General features: G+C 39.2%; 1 protein-coding gene across 1 annotated transcript in view; it reads right to left on the bottom strand.

Moving 5' to 3' along the window:
• Positions 1-10,955: 10,955 nt before the first annotated feature.
• Positions 10,956-25,786, bottom strand: part of ALDH1A2 (aldehyde dehydrogenase 1 family member A2) — a 74,374-nt gene continuing 59,543 nt past the window's right edge. Inside the window, exons 8-13 of the mRNA XM_069765918.1 lie at positions 24,846-24,948; positions 24,585-24,769; positions 23,939-24,103; positions 21,848-22,005; positions 14,157-14,231; positions 10,956-13,601 (exon numbers count right to left, since the gene is read on the bottom strand). Coding sequence (XP_069622019.1) covers positions 13,529-13,601; positions 14,157-14,231; positions 21,848-22,005; positions 23,939-24,103; positions 24,585-24,769; positions 24,846-24,948 — 759 coding nt within the window. The 3' untranslated portion in view covers positions 10,956-13,528. The remainder of the gene's footprint in view (positions 13,602-14,156; positions 14,232-21,847; positions 22,006-23,938; positions 24,104-24,584; positions 24,770-24,845; positions 24,949-25,786) is intronic.

The following is a 25,786-nucleotide window of genomic DNA, read 5'->3' as shown; positions in this document are numbered from 1 at the left end:
GAGCCAATTTTTAATTCAAAAAGTAAAATGGCGCTCCTTCCCTTCCGAGCCCAAACAGTGATTCCCCCCACATATGGGGTATCAGCATACTCAGAACAAATTGTACAACAACTTTCAGGGTCTAGTTTATCCTTTTACCCTTGAGAAAATAAAAAAATTGTTGCTAAATATTCATTTTTGTGACTAAAAAGTTAAATGTTAATTGTTTCCTTCCATGTTGCTTCTGCTGCTGTGAAGCACCTGAAGGGTTAATAAACTTCTTGAATGTGGTTTTGAGCACCTTGAGGGGTGCAGTTTTTAGAATGGTATCACTTTTGGGTATTTTCAGCCATATAGACCCCTCAATGTGACTTCAAATGTGAGGTGGTCCCTAAAAAAATGGTTTTGTAAATTTTGTTGTAAAAATGAGAAATTGCTGGTCAAATTTTAACCCTTATAACTTCCTAGCAAAAAAAAAAAATTGTTTCCAATATTATGCTGATGTAAAGCAGACATGTGCAAAATGTTATTTATTAACTATTTGTGTCACATAACTCTCTGGTTTAACAGAATAAAAATTCAAAATTTGAAAATTGCAAAATTTTCACAATTTTCGCCAAATTTAAATTTTTTTCACAAATAAACGCAAAAATTATCGACCTAAATTTATCACTATCATAAAGCTCTATATGTCACGAAAAAACAATCTCAGAGTCGCTAGGATCCGATGAAGCGTCCTTGAGTTATTACCTCATAAAGGGACACTGGTCAGAATTGCAAAAAATGGCCAGGTCATTAAGGTCAAAGTAGGCTGGGTCATGAAGGGGTAAACACAATTGAAAACTACCCAGCATTTACAGCAAACTTGGTGAGTTGTAAAGGGATAGGGAACCTGTCATACAAAAAAAATGCTGTTAACCTGTAGATATTGGGTTAATCTGCAGGTTAATAGTGTTCTGAAGATGCTAGCCGCTGCACTGAAAGCCCTTCTTTTGGGAGGAAATTAACTGTATTAATGCCGGCAGCCTCTGGCTTTCAGTCATAGGGGTAGACTTCACTCACTGCTCAGTACATAGTGACTGACAGCCAGTCGGCTGTCCCCCTCATCTTTACCTGGTTGGGTTCATACGACCAGTGCCTGATGTTGTCCATGGATTGGGCAGCATGCATCAGGTGTCAGGTTCCCTTTAACTTTCACATTTTGCAAGTATTAGGCCAGGATCACACATACGCGAGATACGGCCGAGTCTCGCGGGTGAAAACCCAGCTCTGGCCCCCGCACTCCGGAGCAGAGTGTGCGGCTCCATGTATTGCTGTGCAGCTGCACGCTCCGCTCCGGAGTGCTGGTGCCAAAAGGTTGGCTTTAACATGCAAGACTTGGCCATATCTCGCGTATGTGTGATCCCGGCCTTATTGATTTTAGAATACAACATATTTTTTGAAAGACCAAAAATTCAGTTGATTTCACATGCAAGTATGTATGGACCATAACAGATGCTGAAATCACAAGATCTTTTACCCAAAGCATGGTTCTAATAAATTAAACCATGTCTGTAATGACAATATATTCAATAATAACAATCTTTATTTTTATATAGCGCTAACATTTTCCTCAGCGCTTTGAATTTTGCACATATCATCACTGTCCCTGATGGGGCTCACAATCTAAATTCCCTATCAGTATGTCTTTGGAATGTGGGAGGAAACCGGAGTGCCCGGAGGAAACCCACGCAAACACGGAGAGAACATACAAACTCTTTGCAGATGTTGTCCTTTGTGGGGTGATACATTATAGACCAAATACAATATTAGTTTGCAAGACCCTCTACAAAGATTCATTAATTTGTTATAAAATGCAAATTTTTTTTTTTTTTTTTGGGGGGGGGGGGCAAAATAATAGATATGTTTCCCCAATAAGCCATAGAGGCCAAAGTAAAGTAAAAAGTCTCACAACAACAAGAGACTCAAATACTTCAAAACACATTCAAAATAGGAAAAGGTCACATCTAGACGTAACATGGAAAGAAAATCTGCCATTAAAGTGGTTTTCTTTTAAGGTTAAACAAACATTTTAACAATGTGCTGAATATACTTTATGCCACCACTAATTTCCTGGAAACAGTTCATAACTAAAATATTTATTATGAAATGCTCAATATCTAAAGATGAAAAATGCTTTTAGTGGCACAGGAAATATTTTTTTTCTGTAGAAGAAACCCATCTAATGGTGCAACTAGTGCCAGCACTAAGCATACTTAACTTCATAACGTACTTTGTTAATGGTTCCAATTGCCGAACGAGTTTTGGTGCAAAATTAATAATCATATTGTACTTCCTCTATTTGCATAGCTAGGCCACCCATTAACTTTGTCTTATTGTGTTCGAGCTATTCAAACAGCGTAGTGCATCATGGCATACAACAAATGTTTGTTTAGTACAGGCTATGTGATTCTTTCCTTTTTAATATGTGCAACTATATGATCATCACTCAAACGGTATTTGAAGAAAGTTGACTTAATTAAGCAAATAAAAAGAAACACTCTTGAACTCTTAAGGTACCTTCACACATAACGATATTGTTAACGATATCGTTGCTTTTTGTGACATAGCAACGATATCGTTAATGAAATCGTTATGTGTGACAGCGACCAACGATCAGGCCCCTGCTGGGAGATCGTTGGTCGCTGAATAAAGTCCAGAACTTTATTTCGTCGCTGGACTCCTGCTGACATCGCTGGATCGGCGTGTGACACCGATCCAGCGATGTCTTCACTGGTAACCAGGGTAAACATCGGGTAACTAAGCGCAGGGCCGCGCTTAGTAACCCGATGTTTACCCTGGTTACCATCCTAAAAGTAAAAAAAAACAAACAGTACATACTTACCTAACGCTGTCTGTCCCCGGCGCTGTGCTCTGCACTCCTCCTGTACTGGCTGTGAGCATCGGTCAGCCGGAAAGCAGAGCGGGACGTCACCGCTCTGCTTTCCGGCCGCTGTGCTCACAGCCAGTACAGGAGGAGTGCAGAGCACAGCGCTGGAGGACAGACAGCGTTAGGTAAGTATGTACTGTTTGTTTTTTTTTACTTTTAGGATGGTAACCAGGGTAAACATCAGGTTACTAAGCGCGGCCCTGCGCTTAGTTACCCGATGTTTACCCTGGTTACCGGCATCGTTGGTCGCTGGAGAGCTGTCTGTATGACAGCTCTCCAGCGACCAAACAGCGACGCTGCAGCGATCCGGATCGTTGTCGGTATCGCTGCAGCGTCGCTTAATGTGAAGGTACCTTTAGAGTGAGGCCACAGAGTTGGGCTAAAACTTTGCTCACCCATCTGAATGATCATAAAAAAAAAAAATTCAGCCATCGACGCCCTTTAAAATACAATCAGGAGCACCAGTGTGGAGAAACCTAATTATAAGGGGTATCTATTGAAACAAAATGACTGCCCAAACCAAGCACAGGCACATTTGGCATGGCCAAAGAGTTCAGTACACTTTCCCACTTACTTGTCTCTCATCCGTCTCTACCCTAATCTTTCTCCTGGGAATATGCACTGAATTGTTTGCTCACGCCAAGGGTGCGCTAAACCACTGCTTGGTTTGAAAGTTTTTTTGTGCTGGCAACGAGAATCACCTTATCATGGCTGCCAGGTACACATTAATTGGCCAATTTATGCTCTAAGGACTCAATTTTTCATATTTCTAGTGCAGTAATGCAATTCAATTTTCATATTTCATTTTTACAGCTATAGCGCTACAGAGTGCTGCTTTGTTTGATTGTACCATCGCAACTGGCCGTTCCCAGGACACCAGACGTAGAGCTGCACCTACAGGGGATCGTCAGTAAGGTAAGTATGAAAAATGTTTTTTTTTTTTTTACTTTATAAGATTTATTAAATGGGTTAGGGGGACTGCAAATGATGAAATGAAGGCAGAGGGAACTGCAAATGATGAAGTGAGGGGAACTGCATATTATGAATTAAGGCTAGTTTCACACTAGCGTTCAGCAGGGCTGCGGACTTCCTCCATGAAGCCCCACCCACTGCCATGCCTCTTCATTTAGCTCTGCCTATGGCTGCATGCGTACCCTATCTTTAACATTGGGTCGTTTTGACGGTGCGATGACCGCACAAAATTGCAACTTGTTGCATTTGGCACAATGAACGCCAGTATGAATCTAGCCTAAGGTGGAAATAGGACTGGAAATGAAGTGAGGGGGCGGACTGCAAATGATGAAGTGGGGAAGCTGAAAATTATGAAGTGAGCGGAAGGGGACTGCAGATTATGATGTGAGGGGGAGGGGAACTGCAAATGAAGAAAGGGGGATGAAGCACTGCAAATGATGAATTGAGGGTGGAGGACAGCTACAGTAATTGAATTGACGGTGGGGAGAGCAAATGATGAATTGAAGGTGGGGTGGAGAAAGCAAATGATGAATTGAAGTTGGGGAGAGCAAATGACTTGTGGGGGGTTAGGAGAGAGTAAATGAAGAATTTTGAGGGTAGGGGAGTAAATGATGTATTGAGACTGGGGATGAGGGACAGTAAATGATGGTGAATTGAGGGTGTGGTACAGTAAATGATTTATTAAACGTGGGAAAGTGCAGTTAATTTATTGAGGGTCGGGTTGGGAGAGAGAAGACATGACAATTAGGGTTGAGCGACTTTTACTTTTATAGGATCGGGTCGGGTTTCACGAAACCCAACTTTCTCAAAAGTCGGGTTGAGTGAAATCGGCCGATCCTATAGAAAAGTTGGGGTCGGGGTAGGCCGAAACACGAAACCCAATGTAGTGCAATGGGATACTATGGTTCCCAGGGTCTGTAGAAGAGGAAACTCTCCTTCAGGCCCTGGGATCCATATTTAAGTGTAAAATAAAGAATTAAAATAAAAAATATTGCTATACTTACCCTCTGACGTGCCCTGGTACTAACCGGCAGCCTTCCTTCCTTAGAATCAGCGCGTGAAGGACCTTAGATGACGTTGCAGATATTCCTATTAGGTATATACTCACCCTCGGACGCGCCCTGCTTCTTTCCGGCAGCCTTCCTTCCTAAGAATCAGCGCTTTAATGACCTTCAGTGACGTCGCGGCTTGTGATTGGTCGCGTGAGCGGTCACATGGGCGGTCGCGCGACCAATCACAAGCCGCGACGTCATCTAAGGACCTTTACGCGCTGATTCTAAGGAAGGAAGGCTGCCGGTTAGTACCAGGGCGCGTCAGAGGGTAAGAATAGCAATATTTTTTATTTTAATTCTTTATTTTACACCTAAATATGGATTCCGATACCGATTTCCGATATTGCAAACATATTGGAATTCGGTATCTGAATTCTGATACCAGATTCAGAAGATCACCGACCTCATGGCCGACCCCACACAGGGGTCGGGTCGGGTTTCATGAAACCCGACTTTGCCAAAAGTCGGCGACTTCTGAAAATGGCCAACCTGTTTCGCTCAACCCTAATGACAATGAATTAAGGTGGAAGGGGCATGTGAATCGGGGGATTGGGAGGTACATAGTGGGGGATGTTGAGTAAGCAGAAGTGCAACTGGTATTGAATTGGGGGAAGTACGGGTGCTAATTTATACATTTATTAGATGGGGAAAGCTGCTATTTATAGTTGGTGGAGACAGTGGTGGGTTACAATTTAGGTTTGGAATGGTGGGTTGCATTATAACTAATTATATATTAATGGTGGTGCACATCTGTATTCAGCTGTGTAGTGTAGAAGAAATTAAAAAATGATGGAATGTGCTCTGGAAGTGGAGCTCCAGATAGCTATATGTCATTGTACGCAGAGACGAGTCCTGGCTGAATGTGATGGCGGTCTGCGCTGGATGAAAAAGAAAAGCCAAGATGAAAGCCTTCAACTACAGAAGTCACTGGTGAGTCAGTGTGTTACCTGGAGACTTATACTATACTCTGTATACTGTGTATAGAGCTCCTGTGTATGATATCACTGGTGATCACTATTACTTGTACACTGAAAATATATACAGAGCCCCTGTGTATAATGGCACTTTATATTGTGGGTTTTTTTAAATTAATGATCAGTATTGAAGTGTTTGGACACTATGTGGTGCAAATATGTGGTCTGGTCTTGGTGTGGTGGTATTTGTTCCTTGTATGTGGTGTTATTCAGTTGCTATCTGGTGGTAATATGTGGTTTGGTCATGGTGTGGCAGTATTCGTTCCTTTGCATATGGTTTTGTTTGGTTATTATGTGATGGAAATATGTGGTCCGGTCATGTTGTAGTATTTGTTCCTTGTATGTGGTATTATTCAGCCACTATGTAGTGGGAGTATATGGTCCAGCCATGGTGTGACTGTATTTGTCCCTTGTATGTGGCATCAGTGGTCATTTAAAAAAAATCTGCACATTCCCTTAAATAAAAATAAGTCAAAGAATATTGGATATTAAGAAAATTTTAATAGAGTAGAGTAGAACTCTGCCAAAAGAGTCTACCTTTTCGTGGTGGCAGTTTAAAAAAAAAAAAATATTTTGGCCAAAACAAAAGCTGATGACCATGTATGTGGTATGATGTTTAACTGGAACTGTTAATGTGTGATTGGGGACAACATGGTGCAGAAGTGGAGTTTTTCCAAGAGTAGTTGGTGGGACTGTGGAATGTTTGAGAGGAGGTGGAGCTGGGGTGGAGCCTGGGAGGAGTCTCAAAGGGGGGCCCAAAAAATTTGCCAATATCGGGCCCTGAAATTCCTGATAGCAGCCCAGGTCATATGGACCAAAGTATGTAGATATCCCTTCTTATGGAGTCTCAGTTTTGCAGCCATATCCATTATAAAATAGGTTCATAAAGAAAATTGCTAGTAGTAGGAGGCTCAATGCCACTTTTGCTACAAGTCCATTAAGAAGAAAAATGTACCTTTCTTGAATTTGCCTTTTCTAAGAATAACTTCGGGGATGGGGATCTTAGAAAGACCATAGTGCAGCATCAGCTTACTCCGTGAGCATAAACAATAAATCTTTATGAACAGAGGTGGGACATTGCCATCCGGAAGTGGAAAACCAGTATGCATGTATTATAGATATGTGTACCACAGCACCATCTCAAAATTTTGATTTTAAAAGTAGAGGTTCTCAAAAATAGTTTTTTTTTTATTAAGGCTGAGATTACACTGCATTTGTGAAGGGGAAAAGAAAGAGAAAGACAACAGAGTACAGTGGCTCAGTGCTTCTGCGAACAGCTCCTTAATGGTTTGGTTTTAAGGGTGAAACTACCATTCCCTGCAAAACTGTGGCTGATCGAACAGAAGCTTCCTGCAAAATTAAATAACGGTTTAAGAAGCAGTTAAATACTGCAGTGGGCCAACGCAGTTGTAATTTCTGTCTGCTTTGAGGATGTAGCCTAAACACACATTTGGATCCATTCCCATCTGTGTCTCCTTGGTCTATGTATTAAAGTGGAAATACTTTCTGAAACTTAGTGGGGGTCTTTTTTTCTTCCTCACCATTACATGCATTACCCATCTTATTGAATAAATTCAACAATTTCCTTTCTCAAAGTTAAAAAAACAAAACAAAAAAAAAAACATGATCATTAATCTCAAAGTAAGAAATTTCTGACCCAGTGGATTGTTTGATAGTGCTTTTATTGTATAGTGAAAGCGCTTAACAGCTCTAACATGATGTTTGGCAAAACGCAAAGTCATGGTTCGAGGCTCCCTATTTGTATGAAGGCCATAATAGGAGAAATAGGAGATGAGAAATGTTGCACCCAGTGTTATAGAATTGAAGCTTGAACACAATATGTCACTTTACTCCAGTTTGAATAAAACCAGCACAGGCATTTTCCATCTAGAATGAATCATTGGAAGTATAATATGCAAATTGCCTCTTCAGAGAAAAAGAGGACTTGAACTCTATAGCGCCACCTGTTGGAAGTAGTGATCCTACAAGTCACAATCAACCCTTTAACGAGTCTTGCAATAGGACTTAGGATAAGAGTCAAATCAGTATCTCAATTCGCAGACACGGTGTTTCGGCCTGTTGGCCCTCGTCTGTGTGAAGCATGAAAACTGATGAGAGGCTCTGGACTGAGGTCTAAGAGGTATAGTTTCTCCTTATGGAGAGTGACATACCAGCTCTGGCTTGTCAAGGTAAGGAAGCTTATTCGCCGTGAAATGCTCCTCTGGGAAATTTAATATGTACATTGCCTCTTCAGAGAAAAAGAGGACTTGAACTCTATAGCTCATTTGAAGTATGAATTTAGGAGGGACTTTGCTTTTGAATTTTTTTTGTTAGCTGAACAAGACTTTTTTTTTTAAAGTATTTATACAAAAAAATGGAAATTTGGTGATTTCACAATTTTCAAACTTATATTTCTGATTTAAGGGCAGAAGAATTAAATGTCACAAATAGTTCATAAATGACATTTCCCACATGTCTCCTTTACATCAGTACAATTTTGGGCACACAACAGTGCTCGAAAGGAAAGGAGCGTCATTTGACTTTTTGAATGTAAAATTTGCTTTAATAATTAGCTGATGCCATGTCGTGTTTGGAGAGCCCATGATGTGCCTAAGTTGGAGAAACTCACCACAAGTGACCCCATTTTGGAAACCACACCCCACAACAATTTTATCCAGGGGTATATAGTGAGCATTTTGAACCCATAGGTACGAAAAAATTTGCTAACATTAGGTTGTCATATTGAATATCTCGTCATTAGTGTTGAGCGCAAGTGCTTGCTACTCCAGTTTGCCAAATATCGCGGGTGCTCGAGTGACATGCTCCGTGCATACCCACGCCCCCTTTGCAAACTTCAGTAGGGAGCACTTGTGCTCAACACTAGCTGTCATATTGTGTTTTTTTTTTTTTTTATTACTACTCCTGATTTCGTTCCGACCCAAACCCTAACTGCAACTGCAAAGAATGAACAGCACCAGAAAAAATACCTTAACACTAGAAGTCCCAGAAATTTCGAGCTCCAAAGGTTTCAAAGATAGAAATGTTAAATGACCCCTCTCTGGGACTTCTAGTGTTAAAGCCTGCACGCTTCCCTGACCAGCATTCCAAAAGAAACAGCACAAAATGATGTTTAAAAAAAAAAGAAAAAAAAAAAGAAAGACTTTAATGACCTGTGGCGTGGCAACGTTTTGAATAAAACAAATCCTCTCTCAAACATTGCCATGACACAGGGCATTAAAGTCCTATTTTTTTTTTTACATCTTTTTGTGCAATTTCTATATATATATATATATATATATATATATATATATATATATATATATATATATATACACACACACACACACATCTGGGGGTGACAAAGCAGGGATTTATGTACAATTTTTTTTATTTTGATCAGGAAGAGGACAGATCAGGAGGGATGGGGGGGGTTGGCGAAAGTACCAGGGGGCATTATTTCTCTCTGACATGTAAATCATTTCAAAAGACCGTGCGAAATCATTGAAACAGCCGGCCAACCTTTTTTCCTTTTTTATGATCACCATATCCACTAAATAACGGCGATCATGTGATCGGACGCTGGAGAATCCAGCTGCCCTGATCACGTTCTCCGGTTTCCCAGCTACCCCCAGTAGCTGATACCCTGGATATTTTCCGAATCTGGGGGGCGCTACCGCCTTATTCTACAGCAATGAGGGAATAAGTACCCTTACCGGTCGCCAATTTTAATGCGTATTGATGGTCATTAAGAGGTCAACAAACCCTTTTGGAGGTGTATATCTGGGTTCTTCCAGTAACATATTTCAAGAAGATTCTTAACAATGGCAATGGTTTCTAGTAGGGTTGAGCGACTTTTTTCAGGATCGGGTCGGGTTTCACGAAACCCGACTTTCTCAAAAGTCGGGTCGAGTGAAATCGGCTGATCCTATAGAAAATTTGGGGTTGGGGTCGGCTGAAACACGAAACCCAATGCAGTGCAATGGGATACTAATGGTTCCCAAGGTCTGAAGGAGAGGAAACTCTCCTTCAGGCCTTGGGATCCATATTAATGTGTAAAATAAAGAATAAAAAATAGGGATATACTCACCCTCAGACGCGCCCTGGTTCTAACCGGCAGCCTTCCTTCCTAAGAATGAGCGCGTGAAGGACCTTAGATGACGTCGCGGCTTGTGATTGGTCGCTTGACCACCCATGTGACCGCTCACGCGACCAATCACAAGCCGCGACGTCAAAGGTCCTTCACTTGCTCATTTTTAGGAACGCAGGCTGCCGTTTAGAACCAGGGCGAGTCCGAGGGTGAGTATATCAATATTTTTTATTCTTTATTTTACACTTAAATATGGATTTTGATTCCCGATATCGCAAACATATCGGAACTCGGTATCGGAATTCCGATACCAGATCAGAAGATTGCCGACCTCATGGCCGACCCCACACAGGGGTCGGGTCGGGTTTCATGAAACCCGACTTTGCCAAAAGTCGGCGACTTCTGAAAATGGCAGACCCATTTCGTTCAACCCTAGTTTCTAGTATCCATATTTTCCTGCATATTTGTAAATTGCATCATCTTTTTTGGACACCAATTATACAATGTCCATGTTTTCCGCCTATGTCGCCAGTAGATTTTCCACAATGATGCAGTAAAAATTCCAGGTTATGAGAGTTTAATTTGGAAAGAAGAAATATAAGCCAGCTCACCCATGATGCATAAACCAAACTTCAGGAGCACGGACCCGCTGTGTCCAGGCGTATAAAGTCCAAAACAAGAAGAGAATGTCCAGCTTCACTGAATCCGTAAAAAAGAGTTTTCTTTATTCACAAACTTTAAACAGAGGATACAGACTTCAGCACGAACCATATGGGTAAGAATCTCAACGCGTTTCTGGAGACTAAGCTCCCTTAATCATGACATTAATCATTTTACGGATTCAGTGAAGCTGGACATTCTCTTCTTGTATGAGAGTTTAATCCCACACCCAAGTAGTGAACTTCTATTATCGGATATTAAATAGGATATTTTAACCACTTGGAAAAAGACTCAAACAAATGTTTTCGTTAAAATTTTAATGAAAACAAACAAAATAAAATACAAAATATTCAATTCCTTTACAGTTGAAACAGTTGTATATACATGAGTCCTAAAACATGCAATTGATATTTTGAATCACACACCGGTGCTGTGTGGCACTTATTTTATTAAGATTCATTTAAATCATTAAGCCATGTTGTGGCCTCCATGTACACATTAAAACAATGTATGGTGGACAAACATGAACTAATCTTCTAAAAAGCTCAGGCTCTGTGGCACTGGTCAATAGAATAGCAATTTCCATTACAGCAGAAAGGAAAGAAAAATCCTCCATCTCTGGTTACAATTGTGGGGGCTATTAGAGTTACTATAATAATGTGGTATGGCTGGTCAGAGAAAAAGACCAGTTTTAATCGGCCAGCCATTTGCGTCAAAGAAAGGCACAAAGAAACAGGACAGAAGCCAACTAATGGCAGAAAGCTGTCAATCTATCATGTTGGAATTTGTTCAGTTATGTGCTGTAGTTGAATACTCAGTCATGTCAAACTGAACATCTGCATGCCAACAATGCAAGACAAGACTAGCTATAGCTGACAATATTTTGTTGTCAATTTAAGTTAAGTTATGGCATGGTTACCAAAGAAGATAACCTTCCAAAACGAACGACGAACAGGTCATTCAAATACTGCCATCTTAAATCCCAAATGTTTGGACAGCTTTGCTTTGTGGAATTATTAAAAGAGATGAATATCTTTTTTTACCAGGGAATGGCAAAAGGCCATGAAGGATTTAAAGGGAATCCGTTATTAGGATCAACCCTCCTAAGCAGTCTATATGGGCATATAGGTCATAGAAAGTTGAATAAGCTGAAACCTTGGTATCTGCAATCTCATGTCCTTTTCCAGAGAAAGTTTTTCTTAATATGTAAAATAGCTGTACAGATCTATGGGCCAGACATGGATATTAATATGCCTCTTGAGGTTGTTTTAAATAAAACGGGGGTGCAACCATTGTGAGACATGTAGTGACCGACAGTCTGCTCTCCTGAGTTACATGTCTCACACTGGTAAGGACATTTAATTTAAAATAAAGCTGTAGAGGCAGATTCTCAGGGAGATCAGTGTCCTGCACATAGATCTTAAACAGCTCATTTACATATTAATAAAAGCGTGGATTTCTTTGTTATAAGACATCGGAACTCTGATACCAAGGTATAATTTTATTCAATTTTGTATGATTTCTATGACCGTTGAGGAGGGTTGATCCCACTGAAAAATTCCTTTAACATATTTTCAGCCAAGAAAATAACAGATCTGTCCAATCTGGTCTACAAAAATCTAGAATACATAGAGTGAAAAATACTAGAGGACATAGCAACCACAGCGCATGCTTTTACATTGCTGGATACAGACAATGCATGCTATTCCACAGATAGACAGAGGCATCTGTTCACAGTAATAAGAAGCAGATTAAAGTATGAGCAAGTATATAGATATACAGTATATTTATATACACAGATGTAGAATGTAAGCAGACAGTTACCATGTAATCAGCAATGACAAAAAGTTTAAGCTTACTTTTATTACTAACTATATACAAGCCAAATCTTTAGCCCACCAACCTATCAAAAAAACAGTGTCAATTAGAAGAGGTGTTACAATACAGTATCACTGCATACGAAAATGTTTTCTAGCTGCATGAACTCCTACATAGCTATAAAACGGACGTTCTTAAAAGGCAGAACTCTTTCAGATTTTACTAGCCACTTCATGTAAATATTTAAAAATGTCCAAAAGAAAAACCATCTGCTTGATTTATCTAGTGTCCATTTTATTAAGCAATAAAGCCAGTAATGGAAGCTTTAATATATATCATTTAGAACGGTGAGGTTGAACTACATTCATATTAATCAAGACCAGGGAATACTGGAAGGCAAAAAAAAAAAAAACACCCTTTTTCCTCCCACCATTTATCATAAGGGCCTTCATCAGTAAAAAAAAAAAACTAAACAATTAAAATCCAATTTAAAAACATTGGCTCGATTAGAACAAGACTTTATTGTAAATAGTAGACGTTATCTGGCTCAAAGTACACCTTTTTTTTAATGAAATCTGGAATGTTTGGATTTTGTTTTAGAAAATGAGCCATATATCCCCAAACTTACAAGCAGCTGGCTTTTATGCATGAAAGTCTGTAGAGGCGGAAACATTTCCGTGCACAATGAAGACCACGGATCGGATCTAGCTCACCGTCAAACATGGGCAAACCTCAGCATAGTCTGACCCAAATAAAAAAAAGATACAAATTCAGTTGTAAAAGTGTTGTTTAGAGGAATTATTTCTTCCAGGTTATTGTGTTAAGTACAAAATGTTTTTTTAAACAGGTTATGGATTAATGCATTCTTTTCCTGAGTAGTGATCTGGATACATTTTACAGAAGTGGCAGCAGACCAGTCATCTAACAAAAGAGCACAGTCCAAATGTGGTTTAATTTACTGGTATTGACCAAAATGGAGGTTGAGAACGGTCAATACTTAAATGCTTTCAAGCAACATTATTCTGCAGATTTCTATGTTAAACATTCTACTGGACTCTTAGGAATTCTTCTGCGAGATCTTTATGGTCACAGTTTTTGCTTCTGTGTATTCCCTTAATCCATACTCTCCCCTGCAAGAAAACAAACAGGTACATTTCTTTAAAAAAAAAAGTTATGATTAATGACAGCATGGAAAAAGAAAAAATGAAGACTGTTTTTCAGGCTTATGCCATCTCATCCACCTACTCTCAATTATTTAGAATAGACATTTCCTTCTACACATGTTCCAATTTTATTGTTGCTGTGGATGGATATTTAGATTCCCATTAGCTAGCACCTTTATTGACACCATCTCTCACCCATTTTAAAATCAATCATTGTGAAAGTGTACAGAATCAAAAGTTTTTTGTTTTTTTTATTTATTTGTCCTTACATTGTAGTGCCCATCACAGAGTGAAGGTCTATTGCTGTGACTGACAGTTCTCTTACTGTACAGGCAAAGTAATAATTCATATTCGTGCCTACAGAAACAAGATCCTCCCAAAAAGGAGAATTACAAAAATTGCACTCCTTCACTCTTTGGCACCCTAAACTGCTGCCTGCCCAAACCGACTTGACTAAATCAACATATGGAGTCCCTTTTTAATGTTGAACCTAGCAAGTGGACAGAATGAGACAATACTTACATTTCTCTCCCATTTCCAGACATTTTGTATCCTCCAAAGGGACTTTGGGCATTTAAGGCATTGTAGCAGTTGATCCTGTAGAAATAGTAGCCAAACACAAATTATTAGATATTGTGAGGATTGCCATTAGTTCCATAGCCTCCTTGCATATACACGTATATCTTCTATAGAAAAAAAATGTGAAAGATTTTAGATATTAATAATCCAGAAAAGTTGGATACCCCCAGCAATGTATAGTTTGCCAAGTGCTTTGGCAAGTCCAGTTATCAGGTCTGGATTTTTTATGGAATGACCAAAATTGGTAGCAGGGGAAATCGGTCATTCCCTCAACTGACTCATTGCTGGAATTTCCAAAGAAACCTCACAACATGACCAATAGCTTCTAATAAAACACACAAAACCTATAAAGAAACAATTTAAAAATAAAGTGAAAAATTATATATATATATATATATTTGCCTAAGGGTTTTTCCGTCTGTCTGTCTGTCTGTCTGTCTTTCTGTCTGTCCTGGAAATCCCGGCTCTCTGATTGGTCGAGGCCGCCAGGCCTCGACCAATCAGAGACCGGCACAGCATCGACGTAGAAATCCCGCGTCTCTGATTGGTCGAGGCCGCCAGGCCTCGACCAATCAGCGACGAGCACAGCGACGATGTCATAAAGAACGTAGATATCTCGCGTCTGATTGGTCGAGGCCGTCAGGCCTCGACCAATCAGCAACGGGCACAACGACGATGATGTCATAATGGTTGCCATGGCGACGATGATGTCATAAAGGTCGCCTCGACCAGTCAGCGACGGGCACAATCTGCCGCGAATTCTGGAATCATCATTGTCCATATACTACTGGGACATGCATATTCTAGAATACCCGATGCGTTAGAATCGGGCCACAATCTAGTATATATATATATATATATATATATATATATATATATATATATATATATATATATATATATATATATATATATATATATATATATATATGTGTGTATGTATGTATGTATGTATGTATGTATGTATGTATGTATGTATGTATGTATGTATATATATATATATATATATATATATATATATATATATATGTATGTATGTATGTATATATATATATATATATATATATATATATATATATACACACACACGTGTGTGTGTGTTTTAAAGTAAACCATAATTTCAGTTTAAGTTATGATTTAAGAAGGAAGCAAGAACTTTGAAAAGTAAGAGACTTAGGTACACCCTGTATTATACATAAAGGGGGGCCTCGTACATATTCTGTTAAAATTGTCATGTATTGGTACTCCTAGACTCAAAGACTATGCAATTTTGAGGGTTACATAGCTAAGAACTGTACTCCAGACCATGGAATAGTCTATGGCTGAGTAATAATACACATAAGGGTATGTGCACACGGAAAGTTTCTGCATCTTTTGGCAGAAAAAAAACGCAGCTTCAAAAGCCTGCATTTTTTATCGGAATGAAGTAAACTGAAAAATGCAGGGCGAAAACACACAGAAAATTGACATGCTGCAGTTGAAAATACTCAACGTGTGCCTAACACGTCCAGTTTCTCATTCACATTGATGGCATCAGGTTTTGCTACATATCCACCCAGAAAAAAGCACAACAAAAACACAGCAAATCTGCAACATGTGCATATATTAAGGGTTATATGCCAATGAAATGTACTCAAGACCAAGGAATAGTCTATGGGTGAGTATCAGAATACTGATATATGTTTGAACAAGTTTTTTTTTTAGACTTCTATAGCAAGGAAATGTACCCAAGAACATGTAATACTGTATGGCTGAGAAATGTAGCCCAGCAACATTTTTAAACATTTTTTGAGTCTTATATATCACAAAAAATTACCCCAGAACACGTACTGTGGGTAAAAAATGTGAACAAACAAGCAACATTTTCAGACACTTTTGTAGTTATATACCACCAAAATGTAATAGAATGCACGTAATATGGTATAGATAAGTAATCTAATCCTGAACTTTTTTTTTTTTTTTTTACACTTAGTGAAAGTTTTACATACCACCGTAATGAAACAATAAAAATTTTAAAACCGTATGGATGAGTCATTGAATCAATAACAAAATTTTGCCTTCTCCCTCTGGTCACCCCACATCATATTCCTGTGTTTCGGTGCTGCCTATCTCTCCTCCGCAGCGCTGCTGGCTTTGCTCTGCATGCCTGCTTCCCATGTTGGATCAGTGACTTAGTCATCCACCACCTAATCTTCTACCACTGCACCCTGGTCCTCTCGACTTTGTGACTTAACAACAACAAGACTTAACGGCAACTGTGTCTCATCATCATCTTCCTCCTTATCCCAAATTTGCTGTATACCACCATAATGTTCTGGTGGCGGTGGCTGCTGTAAGTTTTGGACATCACTAAACAGCATGTCCTTTTGTCCCTCTTGCAGCATGCAATTAAGAAATGTTGTGGTAAAGAGCTCCTTGGAGTATCCTAGCATGGGATAACTAGTCTACTGTGAGGCTCAGGTTGAAGATTAAGTGATCCAGACTTTGGGCAGGTAAGACTGGACCATGTGGAATATTGTGGTACTACCAAGCCTACTGGAAGCATTATCTGTTGTCCAACCAACCACCTGTTCGCACTGCTCTGGCTTCAGAAGTGGTGTATCGTGCCTCCCTGCAAAGTGAGAGGAACCCATGTGTTGTGGATGGGTATTCCTTGTACCAAAGCAACAAGCATAGTCGCACTTGCCCCATGTCCTCAGCATCTGCACTTCCACTTCCCTTAACGCACACCTTACGCATATTGTAATTGCTAGGTCTTTTGAAACCAAGTTTATTTTTAATTGAATAAAAAAAAATGGTCACCTGCAGGAATCAAAACGTTTTTTTTTCTGTAAACAGAAAGAGTGCAAAAGTATATGGATGACAAATTTTATCCAGAAAAATGTTTCAATGCTTTTTCCAGTTATAGAGATCACAGAACAGTTCACAATCCATGCAATACTGTAAGGCTTCAATTTCTTAGCCAATAAAATTTTTTAAACGCTTTTTCTCAGTATTCTAGATCACAGAAATGTACTGCACACTACAGATTAGTGTTTGACTGAGAAATGTAGCCCAGGAAAAGGTTGAAATGATTTTTGGGCGTGTTATGTAACACAAAAAAGGACATCAAAGCAGGTAATCAAAATATATTCAATTTTTATTTAGACCCTACAAAAAGCTGCAGCTATACATTTGCCGACGGACTGCACAGGCCTAATCCATGTCTACAGACTGGATTCGGTCACTCTCCCTCCCTCGGCTAAATGCAGATTGTATGTGATGCAAACAGCAAATCAAACGATTAGTCCTTAGAAGAGCTGTTGGCATGATGGCTCAACTTCAGCATCAGTATGAACACTACAGGCTTCTGATTTGTTATAATGTGCCCACACACACTTAGACAAGCACTTTCTCCCTCCAACAAGTGTCACAGAGCTATGGAATGAAGTCCGATGGCCAGCCAATCACAGTAATGCCACAACCATAATGGCTACGGCATTACAGTGACTTACAGGCAATCCCCACTTGCTTATTGGCTGCGCAACTGGCGCCAAAGATGCGGGGATGGGATTCGAGTTTTAAGTTGAGCATTTCCCATTGCTTGACGAGTAACGAGCACATCCAAGCACTGTGATACTTGAGTACGTTCGCTCTTCTCCAATTATAAAACAATATTTGGAGGAGGATAAAAAGAAGAATATCACAAAACATGCATCAACTATGTTCTAAAACCACATGGGCAAAGATAACCCTTAAACAAATTGGATTCATAAATAAGCGCCAAAAACATATCATATGATGCAATTATTATTATTAATAGCAGCACTCCCAAAGTAGAAAATGTACAAAATTAATAGTCCATAGTGACAGCCCTACACCACTGCCCCCTCGTTTTCTGGTACTGCCATGATATAGATAGATAGACTTACTGTACACACACACACTTGGTGGGTACGGAAAGTATTCAGATCCCTTTAAAATTTTCACTCTGTTTCATTGCAGAGTTCATTTTTTTCCTCATTAATGTACACTCTGCACCCCATCTCAAATCAAAAAAACCTCAGAAATGTAGTAATTTTTGCAAATTTATTGAAAAAAAAAAACTGAAATATCACATGGCCATAAGTATTCAGACCCTTTGCTCAGTATTGAGTAGAAGCACCTTTTGAGCTGGTACAGCCATGAGTCTTCTTGGGAATGATGAAACAAGTTTTTCACACCTGGATTTGGGGATCCTCTGCCATTTTTCTTGCAGACTCTCTCCAGTTCCATCAAGTTGGATGGTGAACATTGGTGGACAGCCATTTTCAGGTCTCTCCAGAGATGCTCAATTGGGTTTAGGTCAGGGCTCTGGCTGGGACAGTCAAGAATGGTCACAGAGTTGTTCTGAAGCCACTCTTTTGTTAATTTAGCTGTGTGCTTAGGGTCATTGTCTTGTTGGAAGGTGTACCTTTGGCCAAGTCTGAGGTCCAGAGCACTCTGGAAGAGGTTTTCATCCAGGATATCTCTGTACTTGGCCACATTCATGTTTTTCCTTCAATGACAAACCAGTTGTCCAGTCCCAGCAACTGAAAAACACCCCATAGCATGATGCTGCCACCACCATGTTTCACTGTTGGGAACTTATTGGGCAGGTGATAAGCAGTGCCTAGTTTTTCCACACAAACAGCTTAGAATTATAACCAAAAAGCTCTCTCTTCATCTCATCAGACCAGAGAATCTTATTTCTCATAGTCGGAGAGTCATTCATGTGTTTTTTAGCAAGCTCTATGCAGGTTCTCATATGTCTTGCACTGAGGAGTGGCTTCCGTTGGCCACTCTGCCATAAAGGCCCGACTAGTGGAGGATTGCAGAGATAGTTGACTTTGTGGAACTTTCTCCCATCTCCCTACTGCATCTCTGGAGCTTAGCAACAGTGATCTTGGGGTTCTTCTTTACCTTTCTCACCAAGATTGTCCCACGATTGTTCAGTTTGGCTGGATGGCTAGGTCTAGGATTATTTCTGGTGATCCCAAACTTCTTCCATTTGAGGATTATGGAGGCCACTGTGCTCTTAGGAACCTTGGGTACTGCAGAAATTCTGTTGTAACCTTGGCTAGATCTGTGCCTTGCCACAATTCTGTCTCTGAGCTCCTTGGACAATTCCTTTGAGCTCATGATTCTCATTTGGTCTGACATGCACTGTGAGCTGTGAGGTCTTATATAGACAGATATGTGCCTTTCCAAATCAAGTCCTATCCGTTTAATTAAACACAGCTGGCCTCCAATGAAGGATTAGAACCATCTCAAGGAGGATCACAAGGAAATGGATAGCATGTGACTTAAGTATTCAGACACTTTGCTTAGACATTCATATTTATGACCATGTGGTATTTCAGTTTTTCTTTTTTAATACATTTTCAAAAAATGTCTACATTTCTGTTTCAGACAAGATGGGGTGCAGAGTGTACAATGATGAGAAAAAAATGAACTTTTTTGAATTTACCAAATGGCTACGATGAAACAAAGAGTGAAAAATTTTAAAGGGGTATGAATACTTTCCATACCCACTGTATACATATGGACTATATGATTGTACTCTTGGCTCTTCCCTCCCCCGCTGTTATGGTATTGTTTACAAGGAGTCCATATTGAGTCCTATTCATGTGTCAGAAGTGGTTAATTATGTATTTAAAGGGAACCTGTCACCCCCCTGGTTTTTGTAACTAAAAGAGCCACCTTGTGCTGCACTAATGCTGCATTCTGAAAAGGTGGCTCTTTTAGTTCTGGTCCCTGGCACTGCTACGATAATCGCTTTTGAAATTTGTCCCTCATACCTGTGAAATCGTCTGGGGGCAGGTCTTTCACCCTAAATCCAGACGCCTCACATCTGTCACTCATGGCCTCTGCGCGCCGGGCACCGCCTCCTCTTCCTTTAGCAGCGTCCCTGGTATCTGCGCGGTTATTTTTTTTAATTTTTTTTTTTTTTCAGGCATGCGCAGTTGCGCTGCCCTTCAAACTTACAGCGCAGGCGCCGGGGATGCTACTGAAGGAAGAGGCGGCACCCGGTGCACAGAGGCCATGAGTGACGGATGTGAGGCGTCTGGATTGGGGGGAAAGACCTGCCCCCTGGACAATTTCACAGGTATGATGGACAAATTTCAAAAGCGATTATCGCAGCAGTGCCAGGGACCCGAACTAAAAGAGCCAGCTTGTCAGAATGCAGCATTAGTGCTGCACAATTTGGCTCTTTTAGTTACAAACGCCAGGGGGGTGACAGGTTCCCTTTAATATTTATACACAATCAGCTCTACTGTACTAGCCTGCACTTTCCCTGACATATCAATGTCTGCCATTCACCTGTACTGAATGGACAGATCGCATCTGCCAAAGAGACTGATACGGAGTGCTGCTGGTCTCCAGTTGTTACAACAGTATAAGGTGTGGTTTTTTATTTGTTTGTTTTTTTAGTACTTGGTTGTAAGCTTGTATGTTCTCCCCGTGTTTGCGTGGGTTTCCTCCGGGCACTCCGGTTTCCTCTCACATTCCAAAGACATACTGATAGGGAATTTAGATTGTGAGCCCCAACGGGTACAGTAATGATAATTTGTGTGCAAACTGTAAAGCGCTGCGGAATATGTTAGCGCTATATAAAAATAAAGATTATTTATTATTTATTTATATTTAAGCCACCTGTGTAGCCAGGGAAGCTAGTTAGTATTCGGCTAAGCAGATCACATTTATGTTTTCTACCTAGAAGTATAGACTTTTCTTGGCGCACAAAATGCTCAAGAGAAGCACTATATTTGACAGAACTACTGTGGCACTGACTGCATTGGTCCCATTTTTGCATACCACTAAACATCTAATCTTTGACAATATGAAAAAACCCACTAGTTTACTGATGTACATGAAAAATAGGTTAAAATATATGAACCCATTACTGATCACCAAGGCAGGAAGCAAGCATTAAATATATATTTTGTACACAGAATTAGAATGACCTCCTGTTACCTTGTAATTCGGGATCTGGAGCTGTAAGGGATTTGGAATTTATACTGACTTTCAGGAGCCTCGGTTCTCAGCTTAGTATTGTGGTGAAACCCCATTGCACCAATTTACTTTGTAAATTAATTGTAAAATTCAAGCTATAGTTCTCCTTTAAAAAGCTCTTTGGGCTAGAAACTGCATATATTGCGTTGCTTCTAATAACCTTAAAGTGATGTCATATATCCTTTAATTAGAATTCATAGCCAATAAATATTTTCATGAACTTGGAAAGGCCCATTTTAACATTTACATTTTCAAGAAATGCCTAAAGGCAACTCAAAAGAAAAAAAAAATATATAAAGATCTACTAGCATTGCCTACTTTGCAAATAATTAACTGGAAACTGAAACAAGTGTAAAAAAAAATAAATGGTTAAACGTGTAAGATTTTACAAAACACTTGAGCAGTACCCAAAGTATATATCATAGTTTGCAAACCCCTTATAAAAAAAGGGGTTCTTGAATTCAGCAAAGGGTTACTGGGTTAAGTGGGGTCAATAGACTGTACACTATTCTACAGGGGTGCAACGGTAAAATTCTGAAGTACATGCACACAGATGTCATACATTTGGCATGCATTGTTGGTTGCTGGGGAGTTTAGAAAGTTTTCAGGTATGTTATTACCATACAGTTCCAGCTTGCATCGCTGATGACACCGTAAGGGCCTTGTTGATATCATTTGTAAATACAGCTGCAACTAGCCCATAGTCAGAATTGTTGGCTCGCTCTATAACTTCTTCCATGGTTTTAAACCTTAGTATTTGTTGTACCGGTCCAAATATCTGCAAATGATTTGTGCAACACGTCAGAATTTAAAACACAAGCCAAGCAACAACTTATCATTGTCTACAAGCAGTTTGTACAATATTATGCATTTCTCTGCCCAATAATAACAACAAAGGAGTGCTCACAGTGGTAGTAGAGAGATAGTCGTGAAATAAATAAATAAATCTGAAGTTAATTACTATATATTATCTACTACGAATAAGCCGGACCAGTGTAAAGAAAAATGGACAGTCGGAGAATTACCAACCAAGGACTGAAAAAAGCACCACAAAACCGAACACAAGTCCAATCCAAAATAATTGTATTAATATAAAGTTCTGATCCATGATTATCAAATCATGTGGACAAAGAAATCTAAGTGAGTATAACAGTTGTTGCCTTGGTGCCCTGGTGTGACCAGTGAATATAAAACATCAACAAAATGATAAAGCCATCAGCAAAGATATATATATAGAGTGTAAAACAAGCATAGCACCAAAGAAAAAAAGAAAAGGCAACCATTATCCTTTTAGAAATAACAAGTGAAATACACAATCACAGGGTAACATCAAATAATAGGCGTTATAGTGCAATTGATCACAGTGGAATAGGCAGGGTTTGATGGCAGTATAGATAATCACTCACAGTAAGTATGTAGATCCCTGGCTCCTGGATGGCGTCCTCCCCAGTGCCCCATTTTTTCTTTGGCACTATGCTTGTTTTACACACTATATATCTTTGCTGATAGCTTTGTTATCATTTTCTTATGTTTTATATTTACTGGTTACACCAGGGCACCAAGGCAACAACTGTTATACTCACTTAGATTTCTTTGTCCACATGATTTGATAATCATGGATCTGTGACCCCCTTTTGTCCTTCCACACACTTCTGTGTTTCACCCAGCTACATTTACAGCATATTTTCTCCTGGGTATGCTTCCTTGTTCTTTTTATACAATTTTCCTATACTAGTTAGATTGAGACACTGTGGCCCATAATTTATATCTGTATTAGTTTTCCCTTCTTTTGTACTCTTTTTTTAATCAGAAATTTATATTAATAAAATTATATTAGATTGGACTTCTGGTCGGTTTTGTGGTGCTTTTTCTGTCCTTGATTTCTCTGCCCAGTTGATACTAAATATAAGAGACACCCACTATACATAACTGTTAATGTCTCCATTTTCTTTATATATTTGGAATGTGCCGAGCTACGAAAATCAGATAGGTTTGAGATATCATCATTAGGATTTGTGTTATATGTAAATATCACAAATACTTTGTTATATGGAAATTGCATTCTAAACTGAGTCAATATAACTTTAAAAAAAACCACAACATTTAAAAATGGGTTGTTGCCCTTCAGTAAATCAACGTTTTCAGCTGCAGGTTATCATCAAAAGAAACAGCAGTATACTCTTTCCCCGGTTCCACCAACCAGTCTCAGCTGATGTTCCCGGTGTCTGGCATTGGCAGTGGCATCACTTTACCAGTCAATCAGTGCACTCAGCAGCTCTGAAAGGGACAATAGGCACAAATAGGATGCCGTGCTGTTGACAGGATGTCAGACCCACAAGCCAATGACAGACTGAGTATCGGTGGAGACTTTTCAGTAGGCACAAATAAGACAAGTACAACTCAGTTTGTTTCTTCATAATAATCTGCATAATTTATTGAAAGGGAATATTTACTTTTCCAGCCTAGGGCCCATAAAGTATATTACTTGGACTTAGACTTACAGAGTAGCATGGCTAGATTTAACATTACATATCAAGTGGGCAAGGTCATGATTAATTTTCAGTTTACAATATCAAGTGCAATGATGCCAAATGCTGCCGTGTGTAGACATTTGTACGTCAGAAACTTGAGAATTACTAATTTCTAATTCTAGTAGTAGATACAGAATAGTTTTGTGTCAGAGTAAAGAAAAAAAAATGAAGCGATCTTACCTCCTCTTTTGCAATCCTCATGTCATCCGATACATTTGAAAAAACCGTTGGTTCTATGAAGAATCCTTTCCGTCCTAGAGGTTTGCCTCCACATTCCAGTTTAGCACCTTCAGCAACACCACTCTGAATCATATCCAAAATTTTATTATATTGCCTCTTGTCTGTCTAGAAAAAACAAGAGAAACAGAATCAAGCGAAACCAACGTGTATTTGGACATTGTGAGCAAGTCCTCAGACTAAGTGTAAGGCTCCCATTCATGTTCGATTAAGGTCACCAGATCAAACAATTTTCTTTAGGACTGGTCAATTATGATCTACAAAGGGAGCCATCTGATTCTCTAAATAGATTAATGATCATTCCCTCACTATCTATTGGGGAAAACAAATATTGGGCAGTTGAAATTTAAACTGTTTGCAGGGGACATGAGCCACCAGAAATTTCTGTCAGTGGTTTCTACTCACTAGATAGAGTGGACACTTAATGGAGCTGTGCTGTTTGGCTTGATTCACATCTAACAGCTATTGTAGCTGAAAAAACAGCTGATTTTGGGTGTGGTGGGTGTCAGATCCTTATAATTATTGTGAGGACCTTGGAAACCCCCTTTAAATTATTTTAAGGTTATCCAATGTGTCGAACTTCTAATACCTGTGGACCTTGTTCTGTAGTTGGATCAAAGGGACTTCCAACTATTCTTCTCTTTGCCCGTTCAACACTTCTCTGAACAAATTCATCATAAATGGAGTCTTCGACAAATGTTCGTGAGCCTGCCGTGCAGCACTGTCCTTGGTTGAAAAAGACACCTTGGTGTGCCTGCTCCACTGCATAATCCACTAGAAAAGATAATAAAGTTGATTAAGACGTAATTGACCATATAAATATGAAAGTATTGGTTTAGAACACACTTACAATCAGCATCTGCAAATATAATGTTGGGACTTTTCCCGCCCAATTCAAGAGTGACTCTTTTAAGGTTGCTTTTCCCGGCACCTTCTTGAATTAACTTTCCAACCTTAAAAAAATATATATATATATAAATAAAATTGTATTATCAAACATGGGAAAGCTATCAAATGTAGAGCCATTACATAAAATATATACACGCTTCACGTCTTTTCTTTCTAACTTTCCCCTCCAAACCCAGAGAGGTATATTAAAGCAGGATCAATCTAAATCTATAGTAAAAATGCCCAGTACATGCTTTTCTATGCAACTTTATCAGAAATAAAATGTATATTATTAACTATGTGCTCCTAACCTCCATTTTAATCTGTCGCTTAGAAGGTATGCATTTAAAAAAAGGCAAGAGGAAAAGGCTACAGAGGAAATGAACTATGAATTGCAATATTATGCGGTATCAGCCATTTAAACTGTTCCGGATACTTTAAGTCAAGTAGTTTAAACTTGTAGAGTTAGACCTAGTCTATTGATATATACATTTTAATCCACAGCATATATCATTGGAAGCCATTTTTCCCCACTGAGTTTTTCTGTTTTACATCAAACTACAGAAGTGAATGAGCAGTATATGAATTTTCATCGAACATAGAAAGCTTTACTTCCACCCCATGCTAAGATTAATGTGTAATTGTACAAAGAACTGCATTGAAGTCTGGGTTCCAAGCTTAATAATAAGACAAATTAAGAAATTCTAGGGTATCCTAGATTTTATTTTCATCTTTCCTTTTACCTATCTTAAGAAAAAGATTAGATTTATTGCAACCCCAGAAACTTTATTGCATTATTGCAAGTTATTACCAAACAATATAAGCCAAGGTATACTACAGAAGTATATTAGTATATAATGAAGTTTGGATGGTAAATCAGATCAATATAAAAACAAAATAAAA

This window comes from Ranitomeya imitator, chromosome 4 (genome assembly GCF_032444005.1).
Source record: "Ranitomeya imitator isolate aRanImi1 chromosome 4, aRanImi1.pri, whole genome shotgun sequence".
In the NCBI taxonomy this organism is placed as follows: Eukaryota; Metazoa; Chordata; class Amphibia; order Anura; family Dendrobatidae; genus Ranitomeya; species Ranitomeya imitator.
Note: the sequence above shows the minus strand (reverse complement) of the source record. Positions and strands in the feature narration are given on the sequence as shown.